The following is a 26,178-nucleotide window of genomic DNA, read 5'->3' on the forward strand; positions in this document are numbered from 1 at the left end:
CTAAAGTCACTGGTGCAAAGGAGCAAAGAAGAGACATTTCCCTCCCCTCCTCCTCCCTCTTTTCCCCTCCCCAGGAGGAAAGAGAAGGGGAAAAAAAAAGAAACTTTCACCTTGGACTCTTCTTTTTTTGGTGCAAACTTTCCCCCCCCTCCCCTCTTCTTTTTTCTCCCCCCCCCCCCATTCCCCTCTTTTTTTTTTTCTTCTTTTTTTTCCCCCCCTTCCCCTTTTTGCAAAATTGCTGCTGGTGGGGAGAGCCAGGAGGAAAATGCCGCAGCTGAACGGCGGTGGAGGGGACGACCTGGGCGCCAACGATGAACTGATCTCTTTCAAAGACGAAGGGGAGCAGGAGGAGAAGATCTCCGAGAACTCCTCGGCGGAGAGGGATTTAGCTGATGTCAAGTCGTCTCTCGTCAATGAATCAGAAACGAATCAAAACAGCTCCTCAGACTCGGAGGTACGGGGGAAGCCCCCCGCGGGGCCGTTTCGGGGCGGCGGGCGGGCGGGGGCCGCGCTGCCTCGCCGGGGCCGCGGCCGGGGCCGGGGGCGCCGCGCCGGGTCCCGCTCCCGCCGGCGCCCAACTTTCGTCCGCGGCACCAACTTGTAACGATGCCTTCTGTTTTGTTCTGTTTGTTTCTCCTTCCACCTTCTCCCCGCACCTTGCCCTTCTTCTTCGCCTTTTATTCCTCCCCTCCTCCTTTCTCCCCCCCCCCAAAAAAAACCACCCCAACCACCCCACCATCCCCATCCCCAACTGCCCCACGCCGACCCCCGGCTCGCTCCCAGGCGGAGCGGCGGCCCCCGCCTCGGTCCGAAACTTTCAGAGATAAATCCCGGGAAAGTTTAGAGGAAGGTGAGTACGGCGGGCCCGGCCGGCACCGCCGCCCGCCCGCCCCGCACCGCCCGCCGCCCCTCCGCCGGGCGCCCGGCTCCTCTTTTTGGGACACTTTCTAAAAAAAGTTTTCCTTCCCTCCCCCCCCCCCCTTTCTCTCCCCCCTGTTGCCCCCTTCCTTCCCCGCTCCCGCTCGTGTCTCCCCCGCCATGTTAGCTGCGAAGAGGCAAGATGGAGGGTTGTTTAAGGGCCCACCATACCCGGGTTATCCCTTTATAATGATCCCCGACCTCAGCAGCCCGTATCTGCCCAATGGATCGCTCTCTCCGACGGCAAGAACGGTAAGTGCCTTTTTTTCCTCCCCTCCTTTCCTCTCCCTTCCCCCCAGCTCCCGCCGCCGCCGCGCTCCCCGTTGCCCCCGCTCGCCCGCCCCGAACCGGCCTGGCCCGCCGCCGCCCCCTCCCCCGCGCCGCAAACTTTCCAAACTCCGCGGGCCGCGGCGGGAGGGGGTTTGTTTACACTTCGCCATATTTTTTTCCCCTTTTTTTTACTTTTTTTTTTTTTTTTACTTTCACTTTTGCGGGCAGTTTTGTGGAGCCCTCGTAACCTCCCCTGCGGGGGGATGGGGAGAAAAAACCCGAACAAAATCCAAACACCACCTAGTCCAGCCTCAAAACAAAACTGGAAATGAATAAAAAAAAAATCAAGGAGTTGCCTTCCTCTCCCCCTTCCCGCCCCCCCTTCGGTCCCCTTCGTTGGGGACGGGGGTTATTTTCTCCCGGCCGAGTCTGGGATCCGCTCCCTCCAAACTCCTCGTTTTCCATGGTGATCCTCCTGCCCTCCTCCGTGGCGGCTGGGCCGGCTCCCCCTCCCCTTTCCTCCCCCTTAACCCTCTCCTGCCCTCGCCCGCCCCCCGGCCTACGGGAGCGGCGATTTCATTGTGCCCCGCGCGGGGCAACGTCCCCTCCCGGCCGTGGGCGCCGCGAGTTGTGTCCGGCCTCAGCGCGGGCGGCCCCGCGGCCAGTCCGCGCCCGCGCCCCGCCTGCCGGGCAGCGCGGGCCGGGCCCGGCGGCGCTGCGGGGGCTGGAGCACGGCACCCCTGCCCGGTGGCGGCGGGGCCCCTCCTCACCTGGGCTGTGCCGCGGGAAGCAGCCCCGAAGCCGCTCTGTCTTCGTGTGTGCCTTGCGGTGCTGGGGGGGAGGAAAAACCCGAGGGTTAGAGCAAAGCGGAGGGCCGAGTCCGGAAACAGAAATCGCCTCGCTCAGCTCTAATAACAACAACAAAAAAAATCAAACAAGTCGAGCAAAATTCCTCCTGGAAGTATGTTTGCAGAAAAACAATTTGCTGAAAGCGTCCGGCTTTTTGTTGTTGTTTTTTTTCTGTTTTTTTTTTTTTTTTTTTAACCCCGGGTTCAGTGGCGGGGATGTGCTTGTCTGCACGCCTGTGCCTGGAGGTAGAGCAAGTTCTAGCCCAGATCCCAGGAAACTTTGGGGTCTGCTGGTGGGTTTGTAGTCCCAGCTGTTTTTCTGCTTGTAGTGTCACCCACGGTGTGCTCTGCTCTGACACCAGATATCTCAAGTGTCACCTTTTCTTTCCTTTTAAAGAGTTTTAAATTTTTTTTAGCTAAAATGGCTAAATCCACTGGGACTACAAAATACTATGTATTCCTACCGATGGGTTTAGCATTGCTGTTTTGTTTCTTCTGGGTGTTTCTAAATCTGAAGCGTCCCTACCATCACCGTGTGTGTTTATACACTTTTTTTTTTCCTTGTGGTAACACGAGAGAGCGATTTACAATAATAGATCTACTGTTTGGTAGATGTTGAAACCGTACTAATGACTGAGGGCTTGGACAACTTCAGTGTATCAGATCTACAAGTGTTTTAAAGCATTAAAATATTAAACATCGGGTCAGTCTTGTTTTCACTTAGTAAAACGTCAGTAGACACAGATTAGTAACTGCAGAGTGACAGGGAGGTAGTAAGGAAGGTTTTCTGACTTTGCATACATTTAGGGCTGTGGTAGGGTTTTATTTTGGTAACTTGTAAGGCTCCTCTTGCAAGGCGGTGATTTCTGGGACAGTAGCATAGGGGTAACTGCAGTTTGCAATTGTAATGATTGGGAGGGGAATTCAGGGGCTGAATGCATTATATTTTTCCTTTTGAATACGGTCACCCACATGTATATGGATGATGGTGATAAATTCCAAATTCTATAAGCACCAGGATCCAGATGGCAAAACAATCTTTGTTACAAATCACTTTGTTACAAATTGTGAAGCTTTGTATTCCTCCCCCCCCTCCTTTTTACCTTAAATGCATTCCACTGTTCCAGTGTAGGCTAATAGGAAGCACACCTCCGCTGCTTTTTTCTTTAAGCATTTTTCTTGCAACGGCTACAGTTCTTTATTTTTTCCTCATTACCTTTATTACAGATCCTTTTTCCCCTAGCATGTGAAGATAGGATCCTTCAGCAGTTAGCTTTCCTGGAAGTATTCTTCCTCCCCTTGCTCCCCCACAGTTAAAAAAGGCCTCCATAGGAATGTTTGGTTTGTGTGAATTAAAGGTACTGTACAAAAGATTACAGGTTGTTTTATTGTTGGTATAGCAGGTGGCCTGCTTGTGTTATCAGATGGATTCTGAAAGGATATTTCCACACTCAATAAGCAATTTTCTTCTTTCCACATCCAGGCTCCAGCATCCTTCTCCTATCTTCTTAACCTTATTCTTTCACATTCCGTATGCTTGTTTGTTTGCCTGCCACTTAATTATAGCCAGGAAAAATTAAAGTTGTTTATTTAGGCCTGAGAGCAGAATATTATAAAGGTTCAGCGGGATAGCTGTTGTCTGTCACACACTGTTTTTAGGTGGATTCTAGTTCTTTGCTGTACCAGCTTTCAATTCCAGACGAACTAGATCTTTCTCTCTTCTGTTTGTTTTTTTTTTTTAAATACAGGTTGAAAAGGTACAGATGATTCTGCATAATTATGAATTTTATTTTTATTTATGTAGTTTTTCCTGAAGCCATATTTGTTGAGTTTTAGAGCATGCCAGGTAAAGAGGTGATGCAGATACATAGCAAAATTGCTTTTCCTTTCCTTTTGCTGTTGTAGAATCTTAAAGGTCTGTGGGTGTGGTTTTTTGTTTTGTGGGGTTTTTTTTCTGGATTTTTTTTCTTTTTGTTTTATTTGGGGGTGTAGCGGGATTATTGTGTTTTGTAAATGTACCTGTAATTGTCTATTCAAGAGCAAACTCGTGGGCAGCAATTTCTGCTTTACTGCTTCAGGAATGTGAAGAATTATGACGTATCATAAAATCTGCTTATGATGAATTATATATTATATCAAGAATAATACTTTAAATACTGCAAACTATAAAGCTTGATAAGAATAATTTTATTTTTAAAAATCAAAGATTTTTTTGCATGTTAATCTTGCTTTTGATAGAATACTTTGGATTGCTTTTAGAAATAGATGTGTATTAAGTAGAGGTCTAGTCAAATAGTAATGAAATAATACATCCGAGAGTGCCAGTTCCATACCTGTGCTTGCAGAGGGACTGGGGTAGCTGCCTGTTAGGGATAATTGAGGAGAATGTTTTCCTTTCAGAGTTGGAAAATGAAGAAGCAGTGTATTTAATTTTTACCCTAAATTTAGAGCTTGGTTAATGCTTTTGGCGAGCAAGTAGATGCGTTGTGGTTTGAGAAAACACTGCTGGTGGATATTCTTATTTTTACTAGTGCTGTTGCATCTTCCTTTCCCCTAAATTGTTGCTTGCTGAATGAGACTATAGGAGTAAGGTTGCATTTGGTCCTGAAGTTTGGGAGTTGGGAATAGCTGTGGTGGAGAGCAGCCCCCTTGCCTAGATTTTAAGTTCAGGAAGAAACTGTTTTCTTTAATTGACTTGAAAAATGGATGCTTTCCTTTATCTCCTGAATCAAACAGCGTAATCCTTGCTAATACAAAAGCTGTAGACCCTGGGGTGTGAAGGGTTAATGGTGGTCCTTTTTTTTTTTTCCTCCCTCCAATTGTTTTGACAACACTTTTCAAAGTGTGACATTCCAAGCCCTTGCAATACAATGTAATATTACTGTAATTACACAGGTCATTACATTTTAAATAGAGAACAATAAAATGCTTATCGCACTGAAAAAGAACAGGTGTTCTTGCCCTTCTTTGGTATTTATGCTAATTGTTTTTCATCTCCTTCAGAAATATTTATGGCTGGCGTGTTAAGGTTTCAGTCTCGATGTGACAATATTAATTCTTTACTAATCTTTATGGTTGAGGTTTAATGTCTGCAGTATGGATTATAGTATTAACGTCCACCAACTAGTTTAATAATGTAGATACAACTTAATATGTCAGCACTTTGGTACTTTATGATACATAGCTATTCAATGGAGAGTGAGTTATTTGCTTTCTTCTTTGAGAAAAAAAAAAATCGAACGGACATACTTTTAATAAAGTTTCTGGACTTGTGTAAAAACAAGCTATTAAATAAGAACTGATGATCCTGTGGCATAAATCAAATGGAACCTCCATAAAGAAACTTTCCTCATGCTTAATTAGGTAGATTGCTGAATCACTCTGCTATAGCATTAGCATAGCTGGTATACAATGGCAAACAGACTGTGTTTGTTAACTTATTTTCGGTAAAGAAGCTGATTTATTTTTAATTCTCCTCTTTTTTTCTTCCCCCCCCCCCCCCGATAAGTTTTCATTCTGGAGCAAATGCTGCATTGCTTAGTCAATCAGCTTCTCTTTAGGGGGCTATGAAAATTAGTTGGAGAAAAGTTTCATGTTTCTGGGACCTTGCAAAACAATATAATGCAGTACTGTTACTTGAATGTACAGGATAATTGCAGGACTGCACTTCATTAAAAATAATATTTGCTTTGGAAATCGAACAATTTTAATAGGTGCACCAGTGGCTGATCCGTACTGAAAAAAAAAAATACAGTAGATGCCTTTCCAGGTTTTTTGAATGCATTCATACATGGACTGATGATGTTGAGTGGGGTGGGTTTTTTTTCCTCCTTCCTCTTCGTTTTTTGTTCAAGCAAATATGTGCTGATTTGTCAGCTGAAGATGGAGGGGGGGGGGAAGGAGTATGTTGCAGCTTTCATTGGAGTTTGTAAGCCAGAATGTAGGTAAAAATGTTTTAAATTTGTCAGACTTTCATGACTGGGCCCCAAAATCAGATAAAAAATGTGGTGTAGAGAAAAAGGACAGCTGCAGATTTTTTGTGTGGACGTGTGTTTCTGTACCATGACTAAAAACTCTGAGGACCTTTTCCCAGCTGTCTGGGAGTTATGTGGAAGTTGGATTATTGGCAGTTAAGCATGAGACAACCTGGATTTAGCAAATGCTCTCCTACACAGGAAGCAGATGACATTATCCTGGGGGAAGGGAGGAGATCCTTCTCCAGGCACAGACCGGGGGGAGACGCCTGCTCCCCCCAGCCTCAGAGCAGCCAAAAATGAGGGCTGGCAATCGGCACATGCAAATATAAAAGCGGTCGGGTTGTCGGTTTGGGCTGTTTTTTCAGGTTTTTTTGGTGAAATCAGACCCTCTGCTCCCACACTGGGACTGTTGTGAGAAGTTTTGCTTTGGGGGGGTTCGTGAGGTTTGGGGGGGAGTTTAAAGCTCTGTTCCCTGGGCGTCTCCTCAGTACCGCGTCCTGGCAAATATGTAAGTAAGCCTTAAAACTTTGACTTCTAATTGGGCACATTTGTGAAGGAAATGGTTAATTTTACAACCAAAGGCAAACTTGCACCTCGACAGGTCTGCTGAAAGAAATGTGCCACAGTCATTTGCTGGCAAGCATCGCAGGGTCATAAATCCACGGGGTTTATTTACAGCCTATAACACTTATGAATGTTAAGATATTTGACGCCACGCTGGCCTTATAATATCCAAGGTCCACAGACACTGGCAGTGGGTCAAATTTCTTTCACTAATTATAAGCAATGAGAGATGGAGTGTGGTGCTGGGGGTGGGGGGGAGATATGGAAATCCTCTCTCTCCCCACCCAAAAGCGAAGAATATTTCTGCTCCTCCTCCCATCTGCTGGTTTATGTTTGTGCTTTTTTTTTTTTTACGTAGGCTCCGAAGTTTATAATTAACGCTTGCAGTGCTGTAAAGGCTGGGCTCTGGGTGACGCAGCTAGGCTGAAGGAGGGAAGAAGTTTAGCACAGCTCGTGTCCTTTATAGAGGTCTCAGCAGTATTGTGCAGTATTTCCTAGATACTGACACAAGCAAACATTTAAAGACAGATGACACCTGGAAATGTCCTTTAATTTTCTCACGTACCACTGAGCCAAGGGAGAAAAAAAAAATTGCATCAGGTTTTATGCAAAAGGTGGATGATTGGAAATACATATATTAGACTGTTTTGTGCGTATAAAACAGGGCCTCTTAAAATGCAGCAAAAGCCCACGTTAAGGGAAAACATGCGCTGAATGAATTAAGGTGTTGAGGAGGTTTTTAGGGGAGAAGCCCTGTGTCCTGGAAGGGACAATCTGGATGGATGCATAGGTCAGCGTGGAGGGGCAAGGGGAGCAGGGGGGATGTGCTGAGAGTGGTGTTTTGGGAGGGGGTAATTGGGGGGAGGCAGGGGGAGAACGGATGCCACTGGAGAGTAATCGGAGGACAAAGGAGGGAGGAAAAATCGTAGAAACTTGGGGGGGGGGAAACGCCAGTATTTGAACGGATGGTTGGAGGGGAAGCCTGGGATCTGGGGATTGACTCTTAAGTGTCAGGAAAGTCTGGGGCCTGAGGAGAAACACTGCTTCACTCGGCAAAGCTCGTTATTCTCAACTTGCTCCCCATTAAACATGCTTTCCTAGAGTGGACAGTCAGATTTTAAGTGCTGCTGTCTTGTCTATGCTGGGGGTGTGTGTGTGTGTGTTTTAACAAGATAATGTGATTACTCAAATATGCCTAGGTATTACTTTTAGCTTTAATTTCTCCAGCAGTTGATTTCAGGTTCCCCATAGGTTACTGCTGTGTTAGGAGACTAATTTAAGGAAAAGGCAGGGTTATGTGTGTGGTGGAAAGCTGCTTTCCTTTGCCCATATGTTTTTCTTCTACGAGCCATGTAAAACCTGACTTAAAAAAAAATGAGGGGGCTGTCAATTTGGCCCTTCCACAAATAGCTGTACAGTTTTGTTGAAGGTTTTATGCATTTCCCTAATCAATGGAGCGCTGTGACTTATTAGCCCCCGGGGACAGATCCGAATCCCCCAGCACCGCACTGCAAAGCTGGTGTGGTATTGTACCTTTTTAACAGGTTATCAACAAGGATGTTCCTCCAGTTCCCAGGATGCTTCCCACCCCCTCCCTCCAGCATCTCCCCCCTCCGATTCTTTCTGGCAAAATCTGTTCAGTCTTGCGCCTTTGTTTTAGGTTGGCTAAACCCTCGACCCTTATTCTTCGTGGGGTCACGCTCAGGCAACCGGGCAGTGCTGAATGAGTTAAGTCGCTGGCTGAAGTTTGGCTTCATGCAACTAAATTTGAGGCCTGGTAGGCATTAGCAGGGCACAGCACATTTACAGAGCTTAATTAGTACGCGCTGTAATTGTTCATGGTCTGCCAGAAGGAGTAATGTTCAGGAAAAGTGGAGTCGTTCTTCTGCAGTCTTCAGTTTTAAAACGATAAATCACTTGCATATTTGTGCAGTGATTCAAATGGAGCTGAGACCTCTCCATCTCAACATGTGGTAAATTGTAAAGTCAATGAATTGCAGATGTAGGGTACAGCAGATTCTCTAAGAAAATGCAGAATGAATGGGGAAGGGTGATGCTATAAATATGTACTGAGAAGATAACTGGGTTTCTGCTCACTGTGCCAATTATGATGTACTAAAGATATTAGCAATTTTGTTTTAATGTATTTATTTTAAATTTCTTTAAACTAAATATAGGGGTACCATGTTACTTCACTTGGCGAAGTTTTTATTAATGCTCCAGAACAATGGGTTTCATGTGGAAATGCGCATGATAGCCATATTAATACAAATTAATTCATCATGGGTAATGTTGTAGCTGTTACTAGAGGAGTTTATAATGATGGGACACTTTATAGTGTGGCTGCAGCAACTTATAAGAAATGTTGTGGTAGAGGATGCCTTTATATTCTAGCTGGGGGAAATACTGGGAATATTATATATCTCACCATGGCACTTTGTATCTGCCCGTGATTCCTTCCAACTTCAGAGAGGCTTTTTGGGTGCATTAATCCGACAGCCTGGAGCCTATTTTTAAAAAGCAAAACACAAACAAAACTACGCTATACAGATTGACATCGTAAATGCTGCGTATTGTTTTTTTTTGAATGCGGAGAATGTGTGTCACTCTTACTGTTGTGAAATCTTGTCTTCCTTGGGCTTGGTCCAAGATCCATTGAAGTCAGTGGAAAAAAGGCTTCTATTAATAACGAAGGGCTTTGGATCAGGCCCTGTGTGTCTTGAACCAATGGCCAGCTTCTTCAAAAGTGGATAAAGGTATTGAAAAAGCCAAACCCAACTAAATGTCATATTGATATATTGCTGCTTCTGTGGTGTCCTTTGCTCTTGTGAAAAAAAAGAAAAAATATTTATGTTTCCAGTGGTACTTTCTTAAATGAGCTCCTGCTTCTGCAGTATCTGACTTTCCCACAGAAGCGTGGAGCATCCTGGCAGAATCAGGATTTGGTCCGAGGCTGCGTTGCACGTCAATACTGCTTTTCTAATATGAGTAGGTGGATTTGAATGGAAGTTGTAAAAGTTAATGATTGTTCTCTGACTCATGTGCTGCTGGTTTCAGCAAAGAAGAAATGATGACAGTAAAATGATAGAAATTATAGGAGACAAGTAGGGTTTGGTGAGCAGAGCATGGATTTGCGTTGTTTGAAATGCTTTTGCTGCTTGCCGAAGGAAGTGCAAGGAGGGAGAAGATGGGAGGGCAGCTTCTTTTTGGTGTCAGATGTTTTGGGTACCAAACTCCTGGAGGTATTTGGCCAGGAAGCAAGGCTGAATTCAGGAGGGACTCTCTACGGTGTTAAAGGTCCCATAACCATTTTGTTAGTCCTACTGATACAGTTAGTCCTGCCTAACCGTTTCCTCTCTCAGCAGAACAGGTTTTAATGTCCCAGGCTCTGTGGGAAGTACGATTGCACGCCTAATGGCTACCAAGTATGAATATATGGTTGTGCTCGACCAGTATCTATCTCACAGCTTTGTAGGGCTCTCCAGAGTATCTGTGGTGTGAATGGTGCTGTATACAACAAAATCAGTCTCTGGTTTTTAATTCCCTAGTGATGTTGATGCAGCTGAGACACCAAAAAAATCCAGAAGGACGGTGTGGGAAGTGATAGTTAGAAAATGCCAAACTGAAAATACTGCAAAGGGACTTTCTGGGGAATATTCTTAGATGATGATACAATAGAAACAAATTGTCCTATTTTAAGAAAGGGAAAAATAGAGCAAGAGAAGGTGGGGGCGTACCTCTCTGAGCACATCCAAACTCCCGCTGGAGTCAGTGACTCCTTAAATAATGATCTGGAAAAGTCTGAGGCTATAGGCTTTTCTATTCTAGAGACAAGCCACTACATTGATTTCTGTTTTTGACTGATGCAAATATTTAATAAAGGTTCTCTTGGAACTGCTTTAAACCCTAGCCTGAATAATTTTAACTTGGTTAAACCAGTGAACTGGTTTGGGAGCATACACAGTAAGAGGTTTGCATTGGTTTAATTAGATTTAGGTGATTTATAAAACCAGGGCCACTACTCTGACATAGGCAAGGTCTGAAAGACAGCATATAGATGCTGCGTTGATCTACGCCCAGGCTGAACAGACTGCTATTGAAATTATGCTATTATAAATGTTTGCCAATATTAAAGAATCCAGGGGAAGGTACGACCTTGAATGAACACATCAGAAGAATAAGAACGCAATCGGTGTTTCTACCTTTGTTTTCTCTGGGACATCGGCAAGAAGGTTTTCTCCCTTTGAAAGGAGTTGCAGATTACAGTTGCCTGTCTGGAAGTAAAGTTTTTGAGATTTTTATTATTATTAACCAAATGTCTCAGTTTACTTCCGATTCCTGTTACATTCCCCTATGGGCTTTTTCTTAATTCTTAAACTGTACCATAAAATGTAGCTTAAAACATGTCTGTGTCAATTAAAAAAAGAAAAAAAGGTACTTTACAGGAGCTAGTCACAAACATAACTACTCTACCGGTCACAAAACTGCTGTGTAAAGAATATCCACAGAGCTTATTTTATCTGGATAGCAGCTAAATATCTTTACAATTCCCAAGGTTATTAAAGGCCAAATACCTGGTATACGCAGTTAGTTTATTTTCCATTGAAATTTGTTGCTCAACTACAGTACTTGACAGTACTTTGTTTTTAATTTAATAAATATGAAATTAAATTTCATAAATACAAAATTAAAAAGTGAAAACTAGAACCTGGATGTAGCTGGGTGGTTGTAAATGGGAACTGGCGTGTTGCCGCACTGCTGGTGTGCCCGAATGCAGGTATCGGACTGGTTACGTGGGCACATCTGTGTATATGCATGTGATGTATATTCGTAAACGTATACTGGGTTATCAGGTGTCTATTCAATTTTAATTGACAATATGAGATTCCTGTGGTTACTCTGTGCACAGATTGCCTTGGGGCTCTACAGGGTTTGTGGGAAGAAAAGCCTTGACAAGTTTCCATTAAGCCCTGAATCAGGCAATTGGAAAAGAGGAGAATGAAAGGAGCTGAAAAGAGGGACAACTTGTTAGTGTTGCATTCTGCGCTTGCAACGAGAAACCTCTTTTAGACAAGAGTGGTTCTCAGGCCAAGAATTTCAAACTCGCGGAGAAACCTGTCCAGAACACAAAAGTTGTTTGAACGGGGTGCAGAATTGTCACAGTAATTAGAGCAATCTCCGTTTACTGAGTGGCAGCCTTTATAAAGGACAGGGGATAAAGGGTTCAAATTCATCTTTCTCTCTCCGATTCACTTCTGATGAACTGCCTCTGTGTATGTATGTGTATATGAAGGAGTGTGTGTGTGTGTGGCCACATTTTCAGCTACTCATCATTTGATTGCCCTTGTTTTAAAAGAAGAAGGACTTAGGTTTCTTCTTCCTGCCTTGAATGACATTTTCAGGCATTTTGCTTTTATTTATTTATTTTTTATTGGTGCTCTAATTTGATATACAGAAATAAGAGGATGCTTTGGAGAAATATGCTTGTGCTCTGCTGGAGGGGGAACCCCAAATATTTCTCAGTCAGTTTCTCGTCTTATTCAATCCCACATCTTTGATTCTTAGGAGCAGTCCCATTATTTTTAATAGGATTACTTGTGGAAGCAAGAAGAGTGAATGAATAAGGCTTGGACGCTTAAAGTTTATCCTCTTGCCACTGCAGGGTCTGTCCAGAACTACTGAATCAGCTGGAGTTTTGCCATTGCTCTTATTAGAAGAAGGATCAGGCCCGTGGATTACGTGAGACTGGGTCTTGTGAACAAGCCAAATAAAACTGTAAAAATCAGAGTTGTTGCTGTGTGTGATGCAGGAGTGTCTGGAGGCCTCGGTCTGGGCTCCTTTTGGTCAGATGCTACACAGAGAAAAATGGGAGTGAATGAGCGCACGAGCAGTGTGGGTGTTCTTGACCAAGGAAGAAAATGTGACTGCTAAATTTCCCGTATGCCTTTACTTTTAAAGAAAATAAAATATTAAGCGCCTTGATTTTTTTCAGTAATCATCCTAAGTGCAAAGTTAGTCATTTTGATGTCCATTTACTTAGCTGTTTAGGCTTTGTGATTGCCTTTTGTTTGTTCTCCCCGAAATAATGTAGGATCTCTGCTTTGTAAAGGCTTGGAGGTAGCGACCTTGGCTATTTTACTTAATCATTTAGTCAGTGTTATGTTTCTCCCCTTCGTTCATCACTACATCTGAATGCAGAGAGAGAGGAGCCCTTTAGGCTGATGTCTTCGCTCTGTCTTGTGTTTCTCTGTATCACATTGCCTTCAAGGCCTGTGGCATGGCTGGTTAGGTGTTGTCTTGGGACCCTGTGAGTGTTGTATGTCTAATTCATCCCCCCTTCTTCTCTCCTGGAGACCTGGGATCAGCTAGCATTTGCACCAGGTTCCTAAGATACGAGGAGGAGGAAAAAGGAAGGTCTTGCTGCTGATTACAGAAACATTGTTAAAGCTAATAAATACTCATGGCTGTGAAAGTTGTAGCTCAGAAGTCATGTGCGGTCTTCGTATGCAGATTTTTTCTCCACCTCCACCCCCCTCAATTATTTTCCACTGGATAAGGATGATGATGAAGAATTTGGCTAGATCTTTTTATATTTTAGCAAAAAGCAGATTTATTTTTTTCACAGGGTTGGCCCCTAGCATGGAAAAGCTGCAGAAAAATTGCTTGTCTTGGAGTTTGCATTGCAAAAATGCCTGTTGACATTCAGCAAAGCACACTTCTGCGCGCGCTTCCTCAGAGCACGCGTTCCCCTTGTTCACTTGCCTTGTCTGTGAGCCTGGTATGTGAATACGGGAGGGTTTTCTGAACACTTAGAAGTCATCTTGTAGGCACAAGGAGGAGTTGGGAGACGACAATTTTCTGGCAGTAATGCTGAATTGCTTATGCGGTGTTGGAGCACAGAGTTGGGTCTGTGTGTTGGACAACGTCATGCTCAGGTTGAACAATGTCTCCGTTTTTAGATGATGCTATTTCGTCTCAACCATTAATGGTTTGTAGACCAGTTGTGATGTTTGCCATCCTGAAAGAGTACCTAGCGTGGTACTAATTGTACCCAGACTAATTGTTGATTAGAATGTACTTGTTACAAATTATGGGCCTCTCTTGAGCATGGCTTTCTCAGTCCTATCCCTTGTGCATTATTTTCTCAGCTGGTAATTAATTTCTCAATTTGGTAATTTGTCAGTAACTGACATCTCTTCAGTAATGAGTGCTCTGTAGTAATTCTCCATCACTAAGGAGTAATTGCTGGCCCTATAAAGTCACTGATCTCTTTCACTTGCCAGCCACATAACCTTTCCTGTTAGACTGTTATGACCAAGTTATCCATCACAACAAAGCATAACTACATCTACAGTCCATGTCCCAGCCGCGGCTTGATACATGGAGAGAGAGGGCTGGAAGAAGGTGGTTTTAAGTCATGGTCGCAAGCAGGAGCTCATGACAGCAGCAGAAAGCTTTTATTTGATTTTACAGCTATGTAAAATCTAGCTCAGCCTAGAAAAGCAGCTGTTGAGTTTAGTTGAGGTGGTAACGCAGAGCAGCCAATGTCCTCTTCTCGTCGCATGGCATTTCCTCAAGCCTGCTTTTCTGTCTGGCCCCGTCTTGCTTTTCTGCCTCCCATTGGGGTTGTTTCTTAATGCGGTGGTAAGCGGTTTGGAGGTGCTTCCCTTCCCAGGAGCTGGTGGTGCAAATACAGCCCCGATCCTGCACATGTGCCGGACTCGCCTCCGTGTCAACCCTCTGAAGAATTGTCCTCAGCCTAGCTGGGTCCGTGCGTTTGGGCTTGTAGCAAATTTGTGACCCAAGGGGGAGCTTATGAAGTTTATTTTGGAAAGAAAATACTTGGTGAAGCAGGAAGGAGGCTAAAGAGAATACTGGAAAGATGGTGCAAATGAGAAGCAAAAACTTTTCATTTACACTCCCTGCTGTTGCTTTGGTTTGTGGATCTAAGTAGAAAAGCGGCAGTTTTTGGAGATCTCGTGAGTTGCCTGCCAGCATCTGCACACGCCTAAATACCTTTTAAATTTGTTTTTGTTTTTCCTGCTCCTTGAACACATTAGGTAATGCCACAAGGAGTGAGCTGAAGTCTTGCTCTTTTTTTTTTTCTTTTTTTTTCCCCCTGCTGTTGGAATTGTTTGTTAAATTCCAATTACAGGGCTTGTTTGACACCTGTACAAACCCACAGCCATTGTTAAGGGAATAATTTGAGGACAATGGGGTTAATGCAGGTGTGCACAAGTGCAGAATTTGGATTGCAAAGTCTCTTTATTACTCTGTGTGCATAAGAAAGAGAAAGAAAGAATTCAGCTTAATTTTCAGATCCGAGATACAATTTGTAGGACAAGCATTTGGAAGAAGGCTAAGTGGGGAGGGGAAGAAACGTCTGAACATGTTCAGACATGGCACTGAACACATATGAAATGGAAAGTTAAAAGGAAATAAACACTACACTCCTCTTTCCTCCCTACCTCACCCTCATACCACTTTCATGGAGTCACTTTTCAAGGTATAGCTGCATGAAGCTGGTTGGTAATGATCTTGCACACTGATTGCCTTCAGAGCGATCACAGCTAAACCTGAATGTTTGCATGGAACTGAGGTCCTGGGACACTGTGCTGGTTTGTGGTGCCAGCAATCACCAACCCCGGTTGCACCCCGATACAATCGGTGAGTTGCATTAGATGAACGTTCATGTGGGTATGCTCTCTTTGGTAGGAGCAAAATCAAGGGAGTGGGGCTGTTTGACACTCAAGATTTCTTTTCTCTGAAGCTGAATGTGTGTTGTAGTCTCCAAAGGTGACCTACTGTCTCATGCCATCAGAGTAACCCTCTTAAGATGGTAAGAACATCAATATTCACAGTTTTGTGTAACTTCATGAATATCTAGCAGTGGGTCATCTTCCTTTGGGGTAATTCCAGTAAAGGCTAAAAGAGGTTCATACAGAATGAAAGCCAAGACCCATGTCCCTGCTGTCACAAGTGGTTGTAAATTGAGGTTGGTTTCTTTTGCAGTTTCATCTTACTTCGGTTTCTTTCCTACTCATGGGAGTTCCTCCAGGCGAGGATCAAACTTTCTCTATTATCCTAAGTACTCTGTGCATTTGGGGTACAACAAACTAATAAGTAGGAACAATTATTAGTGGTTAGATAAACATTCAGATCAGTTTATCCTCTCGGTGATTTGCCTGTTAGAACTAATCTTGACTGCTACAAATAGGTTTGGTATTCGGCATTTCAGTTTATGTAGGAGGGAAGAAAACGGCCGTTGCCTGTGAAATGGTTCAGAAGTTACTTGCTGTTCTTTTTCAATGAGTAATAACTCAGCTGAGTAGCACAACGGGAGTCTCAGGTATGGAACTGTTTGATGGAGAGAGAAATTGGTAGTTCCCCATCTTGGTTATGCACCAATGTAATTGTGTGTGCACATGTGCTCAGAGGAGGACTAGTTATCTTCCAAACACTGTCAGGCAACCTGGCTTATACTGGAGAAACAATCAGAGTTCTTTATTAAACGTTAATTTGAAGTTATGGAAGGAAATATTTCTCAATGATTTGAGGGTGTCCAGAAGGTGGCTAAAAATAGTCTTTCAATGAGGTGTTCATGGTTTGGTCCATTGGAGATATGTATTTTTCTCTTTGGTGGGTAGTATGACCTTCTCTTGCCAAAGAGTGTAGTTGCACTAAGGTAATGAGTAGTGATTTGTCCTGAAGCTTTAAGTAGATTAACCTCTGAATTGCAAACTGTTGAGGTGATCTTATTTCTGGCAGGTGATGTAAGTTAGTCTTTGCCTTTGGAGTTGTGTGAATTTCGTTGGAACAAATGAAACTTTATGAGTGAAAGACTTAATTTCCTCCCTTTACTTGGATAATAATTTTTAAAAGATAATTTAATGATTTTTTTTTTTTAATAAGTGTATATACACTGAACTAATGGAAGATGAAACTGGTGTTGGTATGCTTTTCCTCACAGTGTTTGCCAATATAGATTGCATTAGTTTCTGCTGTTCGCACCCGTTTCTGTTGTTGTGTTACTGTGTTAGTAGCATTATGTACCTGCCTTAGAAATTTGTATCATTCAGCCTGTTCCATACTACGTACAGTCACTACAGTATATGTTGTGTTTAGTTTGTTGGATAGCAGCTATATGGGGTAGATCATCTTGGAGTTCACTGGAGGCCCCTTTGGTGCAACTAAATAACTCCTTTCTGCTAAGCTAGTAAAACTAGTTTCTTTCCTGGGAATGCTTGAACAGGTAAGGTGGGCATTGCCTGGCATCTTGTTCTCTCTGATCCCAAGAAAGACCCAGGTCCAGTATCAGCTGATTCTAACTTGCATTCAGGGCCAAAACCAGGGGGATGTGGCCCTGTGATGAATGATCCTACTGTGCTGAAAAAAGCCAAGAAGTGATGTCCTATTAGGTGAAGAAGCCAGAGGAGCAGTTAACATCTGGTGTTGTTTGAATGCTTTTACAACTTGAAGGAGCATTGCCCACCCAAACTGAGTCCCAAATTTCAGATTTCGTTTATACTTCTGTGCCTGCAAAACCCGACAGAGTGGTTCATCCAAGAATTGCAGTAGAAATACTTAATCAAATGAGCCCATCAATGTAGTCATAGGTACCAAAATCTTGGAGCAGTTAAAAAGGGGAGAGGAACTACATCTGAACCAAAATGAAACTGACTTTTGTGTAGTGTTTTTGGATGGCTTAACAGCTACAAATTTATGAAGATATAATTAGCTACTTTTCAGGGTAACAGTTCATTTTTAACATAAAGCCCTCTTTAAAAGCTTCAATAAATGTTTGCAGATTTTATACAAGTAGCACTGCAAAACTGTGCTGTAAGCCTTGAAAGTAATTAAATAGATCTGATTATGAACCAGGGGTTTGGTGCAGAAATCTGGAAGAGATTGATAGGGAAACTGTTAATACCTGTTGTGTGTCTGTGTGTGTATATATATATACACACACAAATATATTAATATATATATAACATCAACATCTATAATTATACAACACCAATATCTATATAATATATAATAGCTATTAATAAATTAATACCTATAATATATACTTATATGTAGACACACACATGTATATATTAAATATGTATGTATGTGGATATTTAAGATTTTTTTCTGCAACTTTGCGGTCATGGCAACATTTGAGAATCAAGTGTCTGATTATTTCCTTGTCATTTGGGAGGATCTTTTTTAGGGGAGGGCCTGTCTGTCTGTATGCAAGAACAGCACTGCCATTAGGTGCTCTGCTCAGTGGTCACTCTTTGTATGAACATGCCACGTGGTTTCCTCTAAGTCATCTGGTATTAGGCCATTTAGAGACAGGACTTGCAGCATTGCTTGGTGATCTAAAAGCCATGGACATGACTCTATGACCAGCTAACATTGTTCTTCTGGCTCATGGTTGTGAAGGTGCATGCTTGTGTGGGAGAACAGAGACATTTCTTATATAAGCAGAGACAGAGTCCCTTACATATGAATTTTTCTGAATCTATGGTAAGCTGGGCTGTGCTCCTCCAAAGCCCTCCTTCAGCTGCAGAGTTACCATCAAGATGTGATCCACTGACAGCTGGAACTCTAAAAGTGGTGGTGGAGCTTCTTCTGAGGCTTGTCATGCACAGAGGCAAGTAAACTGTGGTTTGGTGCTGGCTGGTTGGATAACACAACTTGGTGATGATGTGGCCGTGTAGGACTGTCTGTGTGATACTTGCATGTGCTTTGTCCCCAAGTATTCTGTGTGCTCATGATGGTTCACCATGGTTCACGGTGCAGCGGGCTGGTCCTTGCTGGGAAAATCCTGCTTGAGTCTCAGGTATATACCTTGATATTATTCCTTGAACAAACGTGGGCCTTTAAGCCAAAGTGCTTGTGCCGTGGCTGTGTCCTGCTCTGAGGGAAGGCTCATGCCCAGGAAGGATCACCACAGCCCTGGGGAAGTGGACTGCTCTGCAGGCCAAGTTTCAAGCTCAAGTCACAGTGCAGCCACAACCCTTTATGAAAGATCCTGATGAGAGTTTGGGCCCATGATATTTAAATATGCCTGTGGTAATATAATCAGCTGCCACCCACTACTCAGCTTCTAAGCTGATCCTAAAATAACCTTTGGTAGCGTGACACATGTGAAGCTTCCCTCCCCTCCTGTTTAATCTCCTGTACATAGCCCCAGTGTAATGTTTATATGACAGTCATAAGGAAGGCTCTGTAGGTGTATCCAGGCCTTTTATGAGAGCATGACACGACATCAGTTTCTACATTTATCTCCCTACTCCTTGACGTTCTTGTCTCTGCCATGCTTTCAGTTTTGAAATGAAGAAAAGTGGTGTGGAGCTGCTCTATCTCATCGACGGGGTGTGAGCTTCCACTTTCCCAACTTGCTGAGTGCTCAGTGTCCTTTGTGAGGACACATGATTTGGACTTTTCCTCTTCTCCTTCCCTTCCCCTACTGATCTTTCACAAGAATAACAAACCACGAACAGATGTTAACGGCTCCATGCATAGAGAGACAGAGATATATATATATGTGCATGTGTGTATAGGCTGACTGGTTGCTGAGAAGATTTTATTGGCATAAATTTGGAATATTTATAAGTGGCAAATTCACTGGTGAGATTATGCAGACTAGACTAAATGAGCTCTGAAGGGCTTTTATAACACCTTCAGACAACCAGCCTTTTCGTTTATTGCCTGTCGGAAAAGGACCTGGGGGTGCTGGTCGACAGCCGGCTGAACATGAGCTGGCAGTGTGCCCAGGCGGCCAAGAAGGCCAATGGCATCCTGGCCTGTATCAGAAATAGTGTGGCCAGCAGGAGCAGGGAAGTGATCGTGCCCCTGTACTCGGCACTGGTGAGGTCGCACCTCGAATACTGTGTTCAGTTTTGGGCCCCTCACTACAAGAAGGATGTTGAGGTGCTGGAGTGTGTCCAGAGAAGGGCAACGAAGCTGGTGAGGGGTCTGGAGAGCAAGTCTTATGAGGAGCGGCTGAGGGAACTGGGGTTGTTTAGCCCGGAGAAAAGGAGGCTGAGGGGAGACCTCATCGCTCTCTACAACTCCCTGAAAGGAGGTTGTAGCCAGGTGGGTGTCGGTCTCTTCTCCCAAGTAACAAGTGATAGGACGAGAGGAAATGGCCTCAAGTTGCGCCAGGGGAGGTTTAGATTGGACGTGAGGAAAAATGTCTTTCCTGAAAGAGTGGTTAAACATTGGAAGAGGCTGCCCAGGGAAGTGGTTGAGTCCCCATCCCTGGAGGTATTTAAAAGATGTGTAGATGAGGCGTTTAGGGACATGGTTTAGTGGGCATGGTGATGTTGGGTTGACGGTTGGACTCGATGATCTTAGAGGTCTTTTCCAACCTTGATGATTCTATGATTCTGTGATTCAAAGGGGTTTATATGCATGTGTGTGCATGCATATGTAGATACATATATATATTTAAAACGTAGGTATGTATCTATGCCTTTTTTTCTATGTCTGAATTACAGAAGTAGCTGTAATATTTCTGCTGCTGTCTGTCCATAAAACACAGCAGTCCTGGAACGATAGGGAAGCTGTTGTGTGACTGCAGTATGGGGATGTCTGTAATTAAAGCTGCTTTTGTAAAGTGACATTCCTAGGTGTCAGTCAGGCCCCTCTGAAGCTCCTGAGGGACTGTAGGTAGCGCTGGGGTTTCTCAGGTGCTTTGTCAGGGTTTGATGGGCAGCTTCCCCAGTTGGGTGGTGGAATGCAGCTTCTTGGGCCAACCCTGGTAACGCTTCAGACTTGCAGTGCTCACAGAGGGCACGCAAGAAACATAACTTAAAATCCCTGATTTTCTTTGGCCAACAGCTTGAGGGGGAAGAGGAGAAGGGGAGGAGGGTGGAAGAACAGAGAGCGAGAAAATGCCCTTTTGTAGTAGATTTAAACAAAACAATATCCAAGAAACATTGGTGGTTTGAAAAGCTGTTTGGAGGGTTTGCGTGTTAGAAGTAGTCCCAGCTGAGAGACATTGCTGAGCAGAGTTCAAGCCAGGAGGCCAAAGGTGCAGCATAAACATAGCTTGTCAGATTGTTGCTGAAATAAATGAAGATTATTCCATGGAATAATCATAGCTATGTATATGGCATAAATATAGTCATTGAGTGGTGCCACAAAATACTTAATGGCTTGTAGTCATTGTGCCTTTTGACCTGGAAGGAAAAGAGTGTGATCCTGTTCCAATTATAATCAATGAGCCTTGCTATTGATCTGTGGGAGAGTTTGTGAGCGCAGAGAGCAGGGATAGATGATGGGGAGTAATGGCTGGGGTAAGTCATCAATGGACTATTCTGTTTATTTAGCTTTGATGGCAGCATAGCACTTGGTGCTCACTTGCTTTGTGATTTTTAATGTATTGTCTTAAATCCAAATGAATGTTTAACAAGGCTGTGCCTAGTAATTTTACAAGTAGCCTTAGGAATTCATTCATTGTGTAAAAGCGTTTTGCACAAGAGCTGAACTGCTAGGAGAGGTAGAGAGAAGGTACGGCAGCCTGTCCAAAAGGACACCTTGCTTGGCAGAGGGAGAGGGATGATGTTCCTTGGCTGTAGTCTGACTTGCTTTTTTAATGTATTTTTATTGGCTAATCAATGTACAATAGGAATCCACTCCCTGGTCAACTTAAGCACCACTTAATTGAGAAATAAATGATAAACCCATTATGCTTTGCTAGTAGAGAACATTTCAGGGTGATTATGGATGCTCTGCTAAATTTTTTGGCATCCCTTGAGTGAGGCTAATTGCCTTCCCTCAGGGCGGCTCCACAAGCTTGGGTCACATCCTGGCCTTGATGAAGCCAATGGGAATGTTCCTATGGATTTTTTTTTTTTAATTATTATTTTAAAGAGGGCCATTGTATACCAGCCTTTGTCTCTGGTATTCTGCTTTCCCCTGAAAGCAGGACCTACTTTGACCGCTGTGTCTGTTTGGTCGGCTCTTGGGCAAGGCTCTTTGCATGGGGATATGGATGCTCTCAGTGTCTCCGAATCGAGTCCCTCTGCACTGGAAGGCTGGTTTGTTGGGAACTCTGCCAGGGAATGGCTGTACCAGCAAACCCTCAAAGCTGTGATGGCCCGTCGGCTAGTCCAGCGCCCTCTGCTCTTTCCAAGCAGCCTGACCTCAGCTGTGCTCCCATTGCTGGCTGCCTGAGCTCGCCTGCCATGGGAGAGTGGTTCCAGCACAGAGATCCACGCGGCTCTGGGACAGGGCTCTGACTGCTCGGAAAAGCTGGATTTTTTTCAGATCTGGCCTCTTGCCAGCGTGGTGCATGCCCTTCAACAGCCAGTGGAGTTAGTAGTCACAGTGGATATCCATGAGCCTGTTAATGAGGAGCTGGACGAGGGAGCGCTGCGTCAGACAGGAGCAGGGCAAGCTTTCTTTAATCGGCTTCTCAAGTCCACTCTCTAGCTATGACAACTGATTTGCAACGGAAGCCGTCAGGGCAAGCTAGGATACAAAAGCCTGAGGATGTATTATTCTGCTTGGCTTTGAGGCTTTGCACTGGCTGCTAGCGATAGCTGAGACTTATTAAATTAAAGAAAAGAAAAATCCACTTATTAGGTGCTCCGCTCAGTTCCTGCTCACTGCGTAGACTTTTGGCTGTGCTGTACCCAGCATTGCGTCCAAGGCACCGTCAGCACCAATTTCCTTTTATGCCAGGATGTCAACCCGACACCTGTGCTCCATGGCTGGAGCTGCGCCTGCTTGGTGATAGAATAGGAAGTATCTTCTTTTGAGGGATTATGACCTGGGAAAGGTCTCCCTGTTTTGGAAGAGAGAATAGATCTAAAGCATTGAGAAACTTTCCAGTTGTCTTCATAATTTCTTGGATGCTGGTGATGCTTCCTGGTACTATTTGAGCTTGCCTGCGTGGGACTTGTGGTCCCTGTTTGCTTTTGCAGCTATTCTGACGATTAGGGGGTTGCGTTGCTCTTATTTCTGCTCTGCTCAGCCTCGTGCTAGGGGAGGAGGCTGCATGCAATTTATAAATAAATATTTATTATTTTGAGTGATGACTGAGGGAGAGGGTATTTCCTGGCTGTGAATGACTGGCTGGAAGAGTTGGAATCCGCCGGCTCTGGGGTGCCAGGCGATGCCCAAACCTAGAAGTCATTATTACTTTTTTTTCCTGCTGTGACCCCTGCCCTTGTCTCCCATGCAAACCTGTGCCTCGTTCCCATGCCAGCTTGATAAAAATAAACACACTGTTAAGATCGCTCCCCCCACCTGCCATGCAATTAAGTGGCTGGTTTGCACAAGGATGCAAGTAGCTTCGTTGCCTTGTTGCAGATAAGGGTGATAAGGGTCTGGCCTGGAGGCATTGCCCCATACCCATGGCCTTCAGTGGGACAGGAGTAACGGTTGCAAAATTGGGTCCAGATTCTTGCCACAGCCTTGTCTGCTGCCATCTCTTCCCTGCCCAGCCCGCCTGGGTCAAGCGCTGGGAGTGCGGTGGAGACGCTATGTTCTCTTTCTACCCATTAATCTGCTGAGTGTTTGGAGCATCGGGTTTTCTTTCTTCATAGCTTGACAGGCACAAATCAACGGGTGATGGGCTTGTGTGGGAATTGATGTCTTTGAGTGGTTTTGGAGTTTTTGATTGGGTGCTCCTGAGATGTTGGGAAGCCCTCCAAGGGAATGACCTGTGGGACTGATGCCAACTGTACTTTCAGAAGTGACCCGAGACACTTGGAGCCGTTCCCAGTGTTCAGAATTATACTGAAACACTAGCATGATGAAAAAACAAATGTAGAATTGCTAAATGTATGTTGTCCAAAGATTGTGTGAGCTGTCGTAACTCTGCTTCAAAAAAACCCAACAAAAAAACCCCAGTGGCCCTTGCATGATTTACTTCAGCTGAGCATCAGGCCATGATGAGTCTGATTTGTCTCCATATATAAGCCATGCATCAGAATAAAAAAAAAAAGATGAAAATGAAAGAAGTACTTGGAATTTTTTGGGGGGGCAAACAAAAGGCAGTGATGGTATTAGAATAGAAAATATGAACCAGAGACACCACACAGAATACAGTAATTTTTTTCAAGGCATTGGTTTGTATCTGATTTAAATTTTAGTGTAGAGAAACAGAATGATGTTTTCCAGGTTCCAGTAAGGTTTTGGTGCCTCTGCTTTCTATCTGTGCAGAATTTCCCCATGCCACCTCTAGAAGGAGAATATTTTATATACCATTACTTTAACTGCTTTTTGATCTGAACTTAATTATCTTCTTTTACAATGTTTAGGTTAAAGAGGTTTTTATGGTGTTCTAGTATTGGCTTTGAAAATCTTTAGTCACTGATATCTTTGTTGCTCATTAAGTACGTTTTAATTTTTAAACCAAGACTTCTATCTAAATGTTGGTTTCTTTCGGTGGAGATATTTTTCTAATTATGAAAAGACTTCCTACATTTTCAGCTAGCTAGCTGGATTTTTCAGTTAAATGATGTACAGCAACTAGTATTGCAAGTTAGTATATAATTCAAGACAAAATGATTTTGTGGAAAATCTGTTAGAAAGTGATTTTTCTTTCTCTTCCTCTAAAACAGAAAGAATAAGAGGAAAAACTAGCCAAGGGATTGATCGCATTCATAGTTAATAGTATAGATACTGATGTATATGGCTGTTTGAAATTATCAATGCCTTGTCCCAGGTAACCTCATGCTTGTGAAGAGACCTGAAAAACATGAATGTGGGATTAGATTTAATTGGCCCTAAGAAAAGAATGTTTCTTTTAATTTGAAACAAGCTTTCTTGAACAGATTTGGAGAGGCAAATTATGTCTTGTCTAATTGGCAAAATCAGCTCTCCAAGAAATGCATGATATTGTCAAACCCAGAACGCATGACTTTGCCTGCAAATATTTTGAATGTTATTATGTGAGCTAGTAGGTGAAGCATTTTACTAAAAACTGGGACTCGTGGGTGTTTTTGCCTATCTCTCCTGCTACATCTAAATCTGAAGCTGAAGCTTTCTAGTGCTGGCTGCCCAAGTTGAGAAGGTCAGAGCTTCATCTTCAGTGGCACTCGGCTTTTTGTAACAGCCTCTGCAAACGCCGGTGGGTTTGTGGATGTGGCACCCATCAGAAAAAATAGTCGTCTTCTAGCGTCTGTATAGAAAATCTCAGACTTGCCTATCTGCTTGAGTTTGCATGGCTGCAAAGCCAGGGTAGCTTGCACCTGCCTCACAGGCTGCTGTGTTTTGTATTTGGGAGTCGGTGCGAGGCTTGTGTGTGCATGTGAAAGGTGTTTCCAAAGTGCTGCTGATGTCTTAGGCAAATGCGGTGCAAGCCCCAGTCTTTCAGCAGTTTGCCATTAGCCGCAGTGTAACTGGAGGGCAGAGGAGCTTGCACCATCCGGCTCTCCCCCGGGCTTTTCCTCCCAGGGCGCTTGCTGGGCAATGGGATGGTTTTGTGTCAGTCGAGTTCCAGCTTTTTTTCTGGTAAGTATTTGTCGATTGAAATTGAAGAATTGTAAGCACAATTCATCTTAGCGTACAGAGAGCAGCGGGTGCGAGCAGCACTGACTGGGACCAGACATTGACATACGGGCCGTCATCAAACTAATTGTTGTTTGAATTACCTGTTATGATCCGATGACAAATCTGCTTCGCTCCTGCCACTGGAGCAGAAAATGTAGCTTGAATTGGCGTGATGTTAGCAAGTGTAAACTGTACTTCAACAAGATGGATAAACCCAATTATGGGGCAGACCTGTAGAGAGAAAATCCATTTAAATCTCGTAATGTTAAGCAGAGCTGTGTTTAATTCATTTGGACCAATTTGGGAATGATGTATGAGTGTTGGTGAACATTAGTCAAAGGGAGAAGGGCTGGGGAAAGAGATGCAGTGCTCAGGCAGGATGGCAGAGGAGAGCTGCACCGTCTCAGCGGTTAGCACTAATGGCTGGGGAAGGCTAAAATGACAAAAAGATGTACTAACTGCTTGTACGAGAACAGCCCAGTGTAAATGAACCAATAAGAGAAACATATGGAGCAGAAAGAAGGTGTAGTATTTTTCTTAAAACTATTGATCTTTCCAATTGAGAAGGAAATATATGTATATATATATTTTGAAAGCAGCATTTTGTTGGTGGTGGTTTTCTTTTTTTTTTTTTTTTTAACTGACTGCTACAGAAAGTGTGGTGGATTTTTTTGGTTATTTTTTCCCCAACTTCTTGGGTCTTTTAAAAGACTTGTCAAAACACAAGGGAGGGGGCAAGATTTTTTTCTTTTTTTTTTTTTTTTTTTTGGTGAACAAAGGCTAGGGATTGATCACTTCCTTGCGGTTGTTCTTAGTGCTGTGATTGCTTTGTGGGATGTATTTAATGTGTGCTTATTCAGAGGTTTTCCAGCTATTGCTTTCCTTATTTTAAAAGAAAATTAAGCGCTGCGTTGTGCAGGCAGATTGATTGACGTATTCCAGAGGATGCGGATGTTGTACAATAATGGCCTAAGAGGCTGTCACTGCTTATTTACTGGTTTAATACCTAAAATGTGTGCGCTAGGCAGTTGTTAAATGCCGAGGAAGATACAAGCAAACAATCTCATGAAGGAATTGCTTTGGCAAGACGAAGGGGTTGA

General features: G+C 43.7%; 1 protein-coding gene across 23 annotated transcripts in view; it reads left to right on the plus strand.

The window, feature by feature from the left end:
* The first annotated feature begins 202 nt into the window (after nt 1–202).
* TCF7L2 (transcription factor 7 like 2) overlaps nt 203–26,178 on the plus strand; it is a 181,099-nt gene continuing 155,123 nt past the window's right edge. For all 23 annotated transcript variants that reach the window (XM_076339026.1, XM_076339028.1, XM_076339023.1 and 20 more), the window contains exons 1-3: nt 203–454; nt 784–850; nt 1,046–1,170. In XM_076339026.1, coding sequence (XP_076195141.1) covers nt 266–454; nt 784–850; nt 1,046–1,170 — 381 coding nt within the window. In that variant the 5' untranslated portion in view covers nt 203–265. The remainder of the gene's footprint in view (nt 455–783; nt 851–1,045; nt 1,171–26,178) is intronic.

Source organism: Aptenodytes patagonicus, chromosome 5 (assembly GCF_965638725.1).
Source record: "Aptenodytes patagonicus chromosome 5, bAptPat1.pri.cur, whole genome shotgun sequence".
Taxonomy (NCBI): Eukaryota; Metazoa; Chordata; class Aves; order Sphenisciformes; family Spheniscidae; genus Aptenodytes; species Aptenodytes patagonicus.